A 14212-nucleotide genomic window follows, 5' to 3' on the forward strand; every position below is an offset into this window, starting at 1 on the left:
GAATATTTGTGAAGTCTGTGGGAAGCTGAAGTCTGAGGCCATCCTGTTTTGAAATGTGCCCGTCCATTTTATGCATTCTTCTCAAGATAGGTTACAAACAGGGGGAAGAGGAGTAACATGAGTGAGTGGTGGAAATCCATGTGGCAGGCACAGCGAGAGCTCCTGTGCTTGGAAAAATATGATTTCCTCTTCCGTTTTGTTTTAAAAAATCTCCTAACTGCAACATTACAACTTCCCCCCACCCCACTCCAGACACCCCCCAGGAAAAGGAGTGGGGGTTGGAGGGCGATTCCCTCTCCCCAGCCTCGCCTAGTGGGGCTTCGATGGATGCGCAGTGACACCCTGTGGATACTCGGAGTAAGGACGTCTTTGGCCCCTGTCACAGACGGAGTTGAAGGAGGAGAATTATAAAGTAGGCAGTTTCTTTTTTGCCAGAGAACAGAGGCTCTCGGCTGGAGAAGCCACTGCCACTCCCAACTGATCCCTTCTCTTCATCAAAAATAGACACCAAAAACTCTAAGAAAAGAAATCCAACCCTTCCAACGGAAGATGCAGAAGCCCTATTGACACAAAGATTCCAAGAATTTTCCCGATTTGACTTTCTGGAGGAAACTTCAGTCTTGTTTTCAGGTAGGCAAAGACTCCTGCTTCACCATTTAATATCTCCACAAATCTTCCTGCTTCTTTTGAAGCTGCTGCAGACGTGAACAGGGAAACTAACCTTTTTATCTCCAGGTTGTGTTTGAGCGTATAATCCATCCAGTGCTGCTGGCTGTTGTGAACTCTTGATCGATTGATACAGGAGACTTTTTAGGCATGTTGCTTTCAGAGACTAGCCACAGTAAACAGACGGATATTTCACTTATCTCTCTGAGCTGCTTGATAGTTCAGGGATTTACATGTGTGGATGTTTTGGGCAACAAACTCCCTTAGGATTAGAATAATTGTTAATGAGGTAGCTTTCTGAAGGAAAGCTTTTTGGGAGAGATTCTACAGTCTGCAGTCCCTTGTATAGGAACTCAAGTTTCAGGCATCAGGGCCAATGGGCTAGTCAGTCACTGTAAAACTTGTTGGGCCAAATTAATCCCTAGTGTAACTCCACTGAAGCCAGCGGCGTTACCTGAGGGACAAACTTGGCCGACTGTAGCAGCACCAGAATGTTGATGCTGCTACAAAGCCTGAATTATTAGACCCAAGGGCGGCTCTTGGACTTTCAACCACACACGAGTACAAGATCCTCTTTGCGCCCCACAGAAATCGGGTGTTTTGTTCTGCTGAATTTCACCAGCGTGCCTGTTTTCTGCAAAGAGGTAACCGGCAGGATTTGACCAGGGCTCAGGGTTGTTGCTAGAGTGCGCGTAACTTGCTTTGTTCGGGCTGGTGGTTTTAGGGAGTGTACTCTGATTTCATGCTCGCCACTTGAGCTGTGCATGTGGCTGGGTTGCTGGTACTGTGATGCCAGCTGTTCGCTGATGGCGGTGGCTAACAGGGCAGTATAAGCCAGCCCTGGAAGAGGTGCCGTGTCTGCACAAGTGAAAATGGCAACCAGGCTGAGATTGTTCCTCCCTCTCAAAATGACATTTCCAGGCCTCTTGCCGCCTCCTTCCCGTGCTATCTGTGCTGGTTGAAGTCCTGTGTTGTTTGCAGTAGGACAGACGTGGTACAGCTGGGTGCCCGGCAATGGAGGGGAAGCCTTTATAGTGGGCGATCTGCTTGGGAACCGACAACTGAGCACTAAGGGAAAGATCTAAGCAGATTGTTTGTTTGACACATACTGAAACAACTGGCACCTGCCCTGAGTGAGCCCGGCCTGTGTGTGCCTGAGGGCAGGAGGCAGGCATCTGCCTGGGCATTTCTTACAGATGGAGGCACAGATTTCTCCTAGTCTTATCTTACTTGATTTTCAGAAGAAACCCTAGTGCCTTGGACAGAGCTAGAGCGGAGGCTGCCTTTGTGACTGCAGACCTAGGCACAGGTGTCAGGGTTGTACCCCGAGATCACATATTCCTGCTTCTCCACACACTCAACACAACCCATAGCCACTGCCATGAAAACCATGGGCCTGGGTGGTTCTCCGAGCAGGAATACGGAGTGTGAAACATTACTGTACATTTGCCATTGGTGAGATGATGCACATGGGAATAGCTCTCTTCCTGTAGGCGAAACACATCTCATGGCATTAACTCCACTTCTTCCATACAGTGTTAGCCCAGACACTGGGGCCGGGACTGGTTTGCTCAGGTCTGCTAGGGGCACCTCAGGCAAGTGAGATACTCAGGACTCCCTCAGGGATGCCAAGTAGATCTTCAGTGTAGGAGGTACACAAGATGGGGATACCCAACTGTGAGAGCTGGGAGCATCAGCAGGTGAGAGAGTGGACCAGAGTGATATGGGGAACCCTGGCTATGCAGGGAGGTTCTGGGGAACTGAGCTGGCCCTTCTGGCGTGCTAGGGGATCTGCAGGCTGTCTCCACTCTCAAGGATGGGACAGAAGGTCTGTCATGTCTGCTGGCTGGTGTCCCGCTGGTCTGTGAGCAGAGGGAATCTGTACCCCTCATTGTGAGATTACTACCACTTTTCACTGGACTCCACACTCCACCAGCCAGAGTCTCCCTTCTGTTGTAGGAAAGGGCAGCAGGGACAAATGATTTGAATGATCTCACCATGTGCAACAAGACTTGTGGGGGAGGAGTTCAGGGGAGGGAGAGGTGTCTTTCCATTCTGCCTGCAAGCGCAGAACTAGCAGTCTCCTGCACGGCCACTGTCCTTGCCAGGCCACTGCTTGGCAAACAAACAGAGCAACCTAGGACAGGTGCGGATGGGTGAGCTCCTGGGCTCGCTCCTGTGCATCGCTCCTGCACGCGCCCCCTCAAGTCTCCATAGATCGCTTGAGGTGAGGCCTGAACCACGTGCAGGGAGAGGGTCACAGCACAGGCTGGGGCCTTCCGCGTCCGCTGCGTGGACATGAAGCCAGGCCTGGCGAGTCCCAGGGCTGCTCCCTCCTGTCTCTATCACCAGCAGGGACATCACACTTCTGACTCCCAGACTCTGGAGGAGGGGAGGTCGGGGGAAGCTCTGAGAGGGTCCCCTCATGGACTCTGCTGAATCACTCCTTCAGCCCCCGCAGGCCCATGAGATCAGTGGGAGGCCACTCCCCATCATGCCAGGATGCCCTACGCGGGCCAGAGTAGGCAATACTGTCCAGGCAATACGACCTTCCCTGGGCACCTGTCTGCAGGGCTGCCTGGAGGACGGTCAGTATGTCCGTCCGTCGTCCCCCACTTCCCCCGCTCACACACACCTGCCCAACTGCCCACTACCTCCATGTGGATCCTGGACTCAGCAGAGAACCCTCCACGGGATCCAGGGGGAAGGCAGGGGACAGCGCCTAGCCAGTGACCTGCGGCCCTGTTGGCATGTGGGCCTGGGGAACACGCTGCCCCCATGGGAGGCTGGGGGAAGCAGATGGAATGGTACCACGGGAGATGGGGTGGGTGGGAGCTGAGATGGGGTAAGGACCCCGTCTGCTTTAACTGCTGCTCATACAGCGACTCTTGATGGGAGCAGGCCAGTCCCAGAGGAAACCTCTGGTTGCAAACGCCAGGTGGTTTGCCCGGGGGCTCTTGGGGGGCACAGAGGAGAGAGAGCTCTGGGTACACACCAGCAGCTCCAAGCCAGCCCTACTCTTCCAGTAGCATCATTCCTTCTGATGCAGAAGAGGCCGTGGCTGGCGGAGCTTCCCCGCCCCACGCAGCGAGTGCAGCCCTCTGCCTCTCACCCTTCCAGCAATCTCTCACCATGCCCATCCCCTCCTTGGCTTCTCCAGTAGGGGGCAGCAAATTGCCATGGGGGGCCCAGGGATAATCAGCTAATTCTTGAGCCAGGCTGTGCTCCAATGACTGGCCCCAGACTGCACAGCAACATCGTCCTCCAGGGCTGTAATCCTCACCTGTCTTTGTTGTTGGGAACCTCGGATTCTCTTGCCTAGAAATGACCGTTCGGCCCGGGGGCTGCTGAGACCCCATGGAAGCTTGGGAGCTGTTAGGAGCCCGCAGACCCTCGCTGCACTTTTTCTGCCTCTTGAGCCAACTCCAAGTCCTTGGTGCTCTGAGTGCAGCTGGACGTCAGAGGGAACCTGGCCCTTTCCTGCAAACTAAACAAACGGGGCGCTGATTTCGCTTTACGAGCACAGCTTAAGTATTTCTTTAATAGGCAGATGCTCTTTGAATGCTGGCTACAGTCCTGGGGCTCAGGATGGGGCCCAAAAGGGCTGAGGGGTAATACTGCAGGATTTGGGGGTCTCGGAATGCTTGGCACATCTCTCATCCGAGCCCCTCAAGCACTTTGCAGACATGACTGTGTTTTCTCAGCGTCCTGCTGGCAGGCAGGAAGTTATGGCATGGGATCCTGATTCCCAGGAGAGGAAAGAAAGGCACAGTGGTTCAGTGACTGGCATGCGGCCAGACAATGGCTCTGATGCTGATCTCACATCCCTGTGAGTCAGGAATAGCCTTGTTGGACCCAATGGCGTGATGCTGGTGGAACCAGCGTGAACCTAGCGAGTCAGTGCAGTCGGGACAGCCTGACTCCCACGCTGGCCACCAGACCCCATCCCTGGGAGCCACATGGGCTGGGGAAGCAACCGCCCATCTGGCGTAAGGTAAAAGCCACTTAAAAACAACTCCCAGCCACACTCCAAGAAGAGGGGCGTTTAAAATAACGTAGCTGGATTAGTCAGACCTGAAACCTAACTGAGAGTCCCCGAGGTCCGCCACTCTGCGATGAATGGGGGTGGAGCCGCGCTCTGGCCTGCGCAGAGAGCACTTTGCTTGGTGGGTCATTACCAGCTTTGCCCCGTGCTGTGAATTGTAGATTCCAGGCCCCGAAGGTCGCACTGTGATCATCCAGTCTGCCCTCCTGCAGAGCACAGGCCAGGTGACTTTTGGGATTCATTCCTGCTTAGACGAGGGCACTGTCAGAGAAACATCTGCTCCTGATTTTAAAATGTCCAGTCGGGAGAGTCCAGCCCAACTCTTGGTAAGTTGTTCCGGTGGCTAATTACCCTGACTGACTCCTGGGCTCGGTTTGTTCTCCTGCAGGAAGCTGAATGCGAAGTGGCCTGGCCGAGATGTCCCAGCTGGCCTTTTTTGCCATTCTTCTTTGCATGACGCTGGTTCCCCTCCAGGCTCAGTTTGATGAGGACTATGACACAACCTTCAGTCTTCGCCCAACTGCCTGTCCAGGTACCAGCAGGAAAACTTGTCTCTCTGCCTCTGTCCTCTGTATTTAGCATTAACATTGAAAACTCCCCTGGGTTCAGTTCTAAAGGCTGCTCAGAGGGGCCACACAGTGGCATCTCAGAGCTCACTGTTCCTTTACACTGGCTGAAAAGTACCAAGCCCTGAGGAGCTTCCTTGCCCTGTGGGTGGGGCAGGGCACACATGCAGCTCCCATTTCTGAGGGATGAGCTGGGGCACGGATGTCTGGGCATGAGCAGCTCAGTCTGGAGGGGTGGGGGAATCTCCCCGGCTTTTAGAAAGGAAGCAAGATCCATGTCAGGTGTCGGGAAGTAAACCTGTCCTGTCACACACGAATGAGAGGCAGATACTGGCTCAGACTTGACAGATGCGGGGGGCAGGGACCGAGTGGGTATGTGTGAGGGAGGTGGGATGCCACTGTAGATAGCATGGTGGGCCCAGTTTGTGTGTACGTTCTTTGTTACCATTGAGACCCCCCCCACACCTCCCTCCCAAACCCATTCTAAGAAGTCAGTGTAGACAAAGCCCAGTGTAGACAAAAGTGGGTGATTGGACAACAAAATGGCAGATGAAATTCAATGTTGATAAGTGCAAAGTAATGCACATTGGAAAACTTAATCCTAACTATACATATAAAATGATGGGGGTCAAAATTAGCTGTTAAGAGCATAAGAACGGCCACACTGGGACAGACCGAAGGTCCATCAAGCCCAGAATCCTGTCTTCCAGCAGTGGCCAATGTCAGATGCCCCAGAGGGAATGAACAGAACAGGGAATCCTCAAGTGATCCACCCCCTGTTGCCTAATTCCCAGCTTCTGGCAAACAGAGGCTAGGGACACCATCCCTGCCCATCCTGTATTATGAGAAGGAGTAAATAACGCTTCCTGATTTACTTTCTCCACACCAGGCATGATTGTATGGACGTCTCTCATCTCCCCCCTGAGTCGTCTCTTTTCCAAGCTGAAAAGTCCCAGTTTTATTATTCTCTCCTCATACGGAAGCTGTTCCATACCTCTAATAATTTTTGTTTCCATTTTCTGAACCTTTTCCAATTCCAATATATCTTTTTTGAGATGGGGCGACCACATCTGCACGCAGTATTCAAGTGGGCGTACCATGGATTTATATAGAGGCAACATAATATTTTCTGTCTGCTTATCTATCCCTTTCTTAATGATTCCCAACATTCTGTTCGCTTTTTTGACTGCCGCTGCACATTGGGTGGATGATTTCAGAGAACTATCCACAATGACTCCAAGATCTTTCTTGAGTGGTAACAGCTAATTTAGACCCCATCATTGTATATGTATAGTTAGGATTATGGTTTTCAATGTGCACTACTTTATATTTATCAGCATTGAATTTTCTCTGCCATTTTGTTGCCCAGTCACTCAGCTTTGTGAGATCCTTTTGTAGCTCTTTGCAGTCTGCTTTGATCCCCCTTTGTCTGTCTGCTTTGATCCCCCTTGTCCACATGCCTTTTGACCCCCTCAAAGAATTCTAGTAGATTGGTGAGGCATGATTTCCCTTTACAAAAACCACATTGACGCTTCCCCAGCAAATTATGTTCATTTCTGTGTCTGACAATATTGTTCTTTACTATAGTTTCAACCAGTTTGCCGGTACTGAAGTCAGATTCACTGGCCTGTAATTGCTGGGACTGCCTCTGGAGATTTTTTTTTTTTAAATGGAGTCACATTAGCTATCCTCCAGTCATCTGGTACAGAAGCTGATTTAAATGATAGGTTACAGACTACAGTTAGTAGTTCTGCAATTTCACTTTTGAGTTCCTTCAGAACTCCCTTGAGTGAATATCATCTGCTCCTGGTGACTTATTACTGTTTAGATTATCATTTTTTTCCAAAACCTCCTCTAAAGACACCTCAATCTGGGACAGTTCTTCAGATTTGTCACCTAAAAAGATTGGCTCAGGTTTGGGAATCTCCCTCCCATCCTCAGCCGTGAAGCCCAATGCAAAGAGTTCATTTAGTTTCTCCGCAATGGTCTTATTCTTCTTGAGTGCTCCTTTAGTGTCTCCATCGTCCAGTGGCCCCACTGGTTGTTTAGCAGGCTTCCTGCTTCTCATGTACTTAAAAAAATTTTACTCTTAGTTTTGAGTCTTTAGCTAGCTGTTCTTCAAATTCTTTTTTGGTCTTCCTAGTTATATTTGTACACTTCATTTGCCGGAGTTTATGCTCCTTTCGATTTTCCTCACTAGGCTTTAACTTCCACTTTTTAAAGGATGCCTTTTTGCCTCTCACTGCTTCTTTTACTTTGTTGTTTAGCCATGGTGGCTCTGTTTTGGTTCTCTTACTATGTTGAATTTGGGGTAAACATTTAAGTTGTGCCTCTGTTATGGTGTCTTTAAAAAGTTTCCATGCAGCCTGCATGGATTTCATTTTTTGCACTGTATCTTTTAATTTCTGTTTAACTGACTTCCTCATTTTTGTGTAGTTCCCCTTTCTGCAATTAAATGCTACTGTGGCTTGCTACTGTGGTGGGCTGCTGTGGTGTTTTCCCTGCCAAAGGGATGTTAAATTTAATTATATGGTTACTATTACCAAGCTTTCCAGCTATATTCACCTCTTGGACCAGATCCTGTGCTCCACTTAGGACTAAATCAAGAATTGCCTCTCCCCTTGTGGGTTGCAGGACTAGCTTTGCCAAGAAGCAGTCGTTTAAGGTGTCAAGAAACTTTATCTCTCTAATCTCCCTGAGCATTTCCCAATTCCTATCAACATCCTGGTCAGGTGGTCGGTAATATACCCCTAGTGCTAGATTCTTTTTATTCGAGCATGGAATTACTATCCAGAGGGACTCTATGGTGCAGTTGGGTTCATTTAAGATTTTTAGTTCATTTGATTCTACGCTTTCTTTCACATATAGAGCCACTCCCACACCAGCAAGACCTGATCTGTCCTTCCGATATATTTTGTACCCTGGTATTACTGTGTCCCATTGATTACCCTCATTCCACCAAGTTTCTGTGATGCCTGTTATATCAATATCCTCATTTAATACGAGGCACTCAAGTTCACCCATCTTATTATTTAGACTCCTAGCATTGGTATATAAACACTTTAAAAACTTGTCACTTTTTAGCTGTCTGCCATTACATGATGTAATTGAATGGGACTTTTTTTCATTTGACTGTTTCTCATCAGATCCTACCCGTATTTTATTGTCTTCCATCCTCTATTCTTGACTAGGACATAGGGGAGGATCTCTTAATGGAGATTCTCTAAGGGATGTCTCTGTCCGAACCACGTGCTCCTCCGCACCTGTCAGCTTTTACCACTCAAGAAAGAGATCCTGGAGTCATTGTGGATTAGTTCTCTGAAAACATCCACTCAGTGTGCAGCGGCAGTCAAAAAAGCAAACAGAATGTTTGGAATCATTAAGAAAGGAATAGATAAGCAGATAGAAAATATCATATTGCCTCTATATAAATCCATGGTACGCCCACATCTTGAATACTGCGTGCAGATGTGGTTGCCCCATCTCAAAAAAGATATATTGGAATTGGAAAAGTTTCAACAAAAGAGCAACGAAAATTATTAGAGATATGGAACAGCTTCCGTATGAGGAGAGATTAATAAGACTGGGACTTTTCAGCTTGGAAAAGAGATAACTAAGGGGGGATATGCTAGAGGTCTATAAAATCAGGACTGGTATGGAGAAAGTAAATAAAGAAGTGTTGTTTACCCCTTCTCATAACACAAGAACTGGGAGGGGTCATGAAATGAGATGAATAGGCAGCAGGTTTAAAATAAACAAAAGGAAATATTTATTGACCTTCGCAACAACCTCTGATAAAGACTATAACGGGGTTCAAAAAAGAACTAGATAAATTTATGGAGGATAGGTCCATCAATGGCTATTAGCCAGGATGGTGTCCCTAGCCTCTGTTTGCCAGAAGCTGGGAATAGGTGACAGGGGATGGATCACTTGATGATGACCTGTTGTTTTCATTCCCTCTGGGGCACCTGGCATTGGCCACTGTCAGAGGACGGGATACTGGGCTAGATGGATCCTTGTTCTGACCCAGTCTGGCCGTTCTTATGTTCTTATGATGTGGTTTCTAACCAATAGCCATTTCCAGGAGCCATCACTATAAGCACCTCCAGGGGTGTTCCTTGTGCAGAAGGGGTAGGTCTGTGTCGTGTGCTCACTGCTCTGCGGGGTTTGTACCTGCCCAGTCTGGTGCCAGAGGGGCGCACTCCATCCCACTCTGATGCTATTTGCCCCGTTGTCTCCACACAGAGAAGACCGACTGTCCCATCAACGTGTACTTTATCATTGACACTTCGGAAAGCATTGCCCTGCAGACTGTGCCGATCCAGAGCCTGGTGGAGCATATGAAGCAGTTCATCCAGGCCTTCATCAGTAAACTGGAGACCGAGGTCTACCAGAACCAGGTCTCCATCACATGGAATTTCTGGGGACTTCACTTCTCAGACGTGGTGGAGATTTACAGCACCTTGACCAACAGCAAGGACGTGTACCTCACCAGGCTGAATGCCATCAACTACATTGGTCGGGGCACGTTCACAGACTGCGCGATCTCCAAAATGACCGAGCAGATCATGAGCCATGCAGTCCCCGCCGTAAAATTCGCTGTGGTCATCACCGACGGCCATGTGACAGGCAGCCCCTGTGGCGGGATGAAGATGCAGGCCGAGAAGGCCCGGGATGCAGGGATCAAGCTCTTTGCAGTGGCCCCCAGCCAGAACATCTTCGAGCCGGGTCTCCGGGAGATCGCCAACCTCCCCCACGAGCTGTACCGCAATAACTATGCCACCACCAAGAGAGGTGCCATCGAGGTGGACGAGGACACCATCAACCGGATTATCCAAGTCATGGTAAGGGACGTTGGCTCGCACCAGAGGGCGCAGGGTCAGGCTGATGTGACACATGTAGGGATGCAATAGAGATCTTGTCAGAGTGGGCTGCTGGGACAGAAAAACTGGGGACCAAGGGCAGGCGATCCAGGGGCTTGTCTATACACAAAAGTTGTACTGCTCTGACTGTACTGGTCCAGATAAGCCAGCAAAACCCCAAGTGGATGCAGTTATACCAGGATTAAAGTGCTTATGCCAGTACCACTTAGTCTATGTGTGTGCTATGGGGCCTACACCAGCGTAGCCTTCTTGTGTAGATACAACCTACACCAACAGAAGGAGCTTTTCTGTCCGTGCAGGAACGCCACCTCCCCAAGCAACCTTGGCCACGTCGACAGAAGCGCTCTTCTGGCGACATAATTGCGTCTGCACGGTCGGCTGTCGGGGTGCGTTTTTTCACATCTGTAGCTATGCCGACGTGACTTTTAATTGCAGACCAAGCCTTACTCCGCAGGGGAATGAGGAGGATAAGCTATACTGGTATAAGCAGCTTTATACCAGTAGAACTGTTTCCACACTAACCAGTTGTACCACTCTAACCCTCCCACCGGTTAGCAGCATGGGTGAATCCGTACAAAAGGCGCATGCAAACCAGGCCTGGCCCGGACATTGAGCACCATTGAAGCAGCTGGCGCACACAGTTTAATAAGCTGATAGTAAATATTTTGGGGGGAAGCTTGTGTCAGATCCTGCCCCCCTCCGGACAGTTCATCCCAAGGAGAGAGATTCTGATGGACCACGTCATTGCCATTTATCATCGCCACGTCTGTGTTCCCTCCGTGTATCCTAGAACCCTCGTAAGCAAGACTTGAGCCACCAGTTTTATGGTGAATTACTTCATAATGTTAGAATTGGTGCCAACACCTCTTTGTGGGAGGAGGGGATGTAAACAGTCGATCTGCAGTTCGCCGGTAGCTCTCCTGGGTGAGGAAGGTTAGCTCCTGAAACTGGCATTTTGTCACTCTGGGAACGGCAGAGTCTCCACTGCTGTCAGTTTCCCTCTATTCGGTATAGGAGTCAGGATGAAAAGAAGCTCCACCCCCAATCCTAAATCCCTCCCACAACCCCTTGGAGCAGGATGTCTCTGCTGGAGTGAAATGAAGGGGAGGGATAGCTCAGTACGGGGAGGGATAGCTCAGTGGCTTGAGCATTGGCCTGCTAAACCCAGGGTTGTGAGTTCAATCCTTGAGGGGGCCATTTAGGGATCTGGGGCAAACACTGGGGATTGGCCCTGCTTTAAGCAGGGGTGGGACTAGATGACCTCCTGAGGTCCCTTCCAACCCTGAGATTGTATGATTCATGGTAGGCGGCAGGAGGAGAATTAAGGCCAAATGTTATCTATAGCTAGAAGACAATGGTCCAAGACATTTAAAACAATTTTAGGGGGGAGGGATTGCTCAGTGGCTTGAGCATTGGCCTGCTAAACCCAGGGTTGTGAGTTCAATCCTTGAGGGGGCCATTTAGGGATCTGGGGCAAAAATTGGGGATTGGCCCTAGCTTTGAGCAGGGGTGGGACTAGATGACCTCCTGAGGTCCCTTCCAACCCTGGTATTCTATGATTCTATGAAGTAGTTAGCCAGACTGACACTTCACGGAGTTCTTGCCCCCGTGGGATGAAAAGGTCCGCTCACAGTGACCTGAGGAGGACAGATGCTGTCGGTCTCTCTGCATGCTCGGGAAGACCCAGGGCTGGTGCAACCACTAGGCGGTCGCCAGATGATTGGGGGTGACAGAAAGCGGTGCCCTGGCTCGGCAGGGAGGAGCCGCCTTCCGGAGGCACCGGAGAGCCAGAGCGTCGGCTTGTGGGGGCGGCGAGCCCCAGCCACGGAGGAGCCGGCGAGGCGCAGGGGGGCAGCAGCCCCGCAAAGGCAGCGGTGCCGCTAGAGGGGATCAGCCGCGCCCCGGGGGCTCCTGCAGGCTGCAGCAGATGCATGTGGGCAGCAGCCCCCGTGCGCCCCCTGGCTCCCCCCTCGCCGCGCTCGGGCTCAGCGGCTCCCGCTGCCTCGGCACCCTGCGGGGAGGGGCTGTGGGTGCGGCAGCCCGGCAGCATCTTTGCCCCCCGTGGAGCCGGCGTCTGACCAGCATGGGCATAGTAAGGGGGATCCCAGCCGGGGGGCAGGCAGAGGGCGGGGGCGGTGGTTAGATGGGTCAGGAGTTCTGGGGGGGCTGTGAGGGGGTGGGGAGTGATTGGATGGGGCGTGGGAGTCTGTCTGGGGGCGGGGGTGTGGATAAGAGTTGGCAGTCAGGGGACAGGTAGTGGGTAGGATCCTAGGAGGGCAGTTAGGGTGGGGGGGGTCTCAGGAGAGGGCAGTCAGGGGAAAAGGAGCGGGGGGGTTGGGAGTTCTGAGGGGGGCAGTCAGGGAGTGGGAAGTGGGAGGGAGTGAATGGGGTGGGGCTAGGGAAGGGCCCCCCCACAATCCTTTTTTGTGATTGTTGAAATATGGTAACCCTAGGCGAGGGAGGAGCCAGGGGGCTCATGGGGGCTGGCGCCCGCATGCATCCACTGCAGCCTGCAGGAGCCCCCAGGGGGGTGCCGGGCTGCAGCCGGGGCAGAAGGGGCGGGGGGCGCAGCCTTTGCAGGGCTGCTGCCCCCCTGCGTTGCGCCGGCTCCTCTGTGGCTGGGGCTTGCCGCCCCCGCAAGTGGGCACTCTGGCTCTCCGGTGCCTCCGGAAGGTGGCTCCTCCCTGCCGAGCTGCTGCATCGGCCCAAGCCCGGCAAAGCCAGTGAGTGGACTCGGGGCAGGGGTGGGGAGGGCTCGCGGAGGGGCTGTGCACCCTCCAGGGGAGTTCAGGGGGCTGAGAGGGGGGAACCTGGTCTGGGGGAGCTGGCCCCTGGGCAGGCTGGCCCCTGGGGTCTATAAAGGCTCGTTGAGATTTGTCCCTCAGTGAACCAGTCTTACAATCCACCTCAACTCATAGCAACAGCCCTTATTTTCAATGGAAACACCTGCTTTTCATCAGTGCCAAGTACCCAGGAAACTCATTCAAATGCCCAAATAATGAATTAGGAGCCTAAGTTTAGGACCACTTTAAAAAAAAATCTTGGCAAACAAAGTCTATGAGAGAGAGAAGGTGGATGAGGTAATATCGAGCTCAAAAGCTTGTCTCTCACCACCAGAAGTTGGTCCAATAAAAGCTATTCGCTCACCCACCTTGTCTTTCTAATATCCTGGGACCAACAGGCTGCCGCAACATGGCATAATTAAGTTCATGGATCTTTTGTTCTATCCAAGTATTGTCTGACATAAATCCATCCTTTAAAACCTTATTGGCATAATAGCACTCGAAGGCCTGTCCTGCAAACGCTCCTGTCTGTGCTGAACACTCAGCATGGGAGTCACGCCATTGAAATCACACACTGCAACGGAGGGGCAGGATGGCCCCGTGGTGAGGGCACTAGCCCAGGACGTGGGAGAGCTGTGGGGGTCAAGTCCTGGCTCTGGCCCAGATTTGCTGTGTGACCTTGGGCAAGTAACTTCACCTCTCTGTGCCTCAGATCCCATCTGTACAATAAGGACAACAGCCCCTGCCCTGCTCACGGGGAGGGAGGGGGGAAGTCCAGTACCAATTGTGAGGTGCCCAGACCCTGGGGTGACAGCGGCTAGGACATCTCAAAGGACAAAGCTGCAGTGACAAACACTCTCTGTTCCTAACCACCAGTAACTGGGAAAAGGGGCCAAGACCTTGCCTTTCACTGTCACTCACTGAAAACACAGGGGCAAAACTTGACCAGAGCTTTCAATACAATCCAGTTCCCAGCCCTGCCTCCTCAAAGCTCACGCACGTGCTCCGCTTTGGGCAGGGCGTGCTGTCCCTTTGACTGTAGCAGCGCTTTGCGCAGGGCATAACGTTACGCCCCAGAGCACGTCTCTGCAGGACTGGCCCCGCGGCCCCAGCTGGGGAAGGCGAATGTAGTGCGCTCTTGCATTCTTTATGGTTTAAAATGTGTACCAGTGAGAAGTGCTACCCTACATGTAAACTAAAAGGAGACAGAGCCAGTTAGCCCTTCTCCTTTCTTGAAAGGGGCTGTCTCTGGCCCCAGGCTGCAGGCTA

The 14212-nt window shown here is 51.6% G+C and overlaps 1 protein-coding gene across 2 annotated transcripts in view; it reads left to right on the plus strand.

The window, feature by feature from the left end:
• Positions 1-410: 410 nt before the first annotated feature.
• The window catches only part of COL6A2 (collagen type VI alpha 2 chain), a 49797-nt gene continuing 35995 nt past the window's right edge, over positions 411-14212 (plus strand). The window contains exons 1-3 of one of the 2 annotated variants that reach the window (XM_084644153.1): positions 411-630; positions 5100-5243; positions 9523-10121. In XM_084644153.1, coding sequence (XP_084500279.1) covers positions 5108-5243; positions 9523-10121 — 735 coding nt within the window. In that variant the 5' untranslated portion in view covers positions 411-630; positions 5100-5107. The remainder of the gene's footprint in view (positions 631-5099; positions 5244-9522; positions 10122-14212) is intronic. The other variant, XM_084644152.1, reaches the window with a different exon arrangement.

The sequence above is a fragment of the Lepidochelys olivacea genome (assembly GCF_965140295.1).
Source record: "Lepidochelys olivacea isolate rLepOli2 genome assembly, chromosome: 11".
NCBI lineage: Eukaryota > Metazoa > Chordata > Testudines > Cheloniidae > Lepidochelys > Lepidochelys olivacea.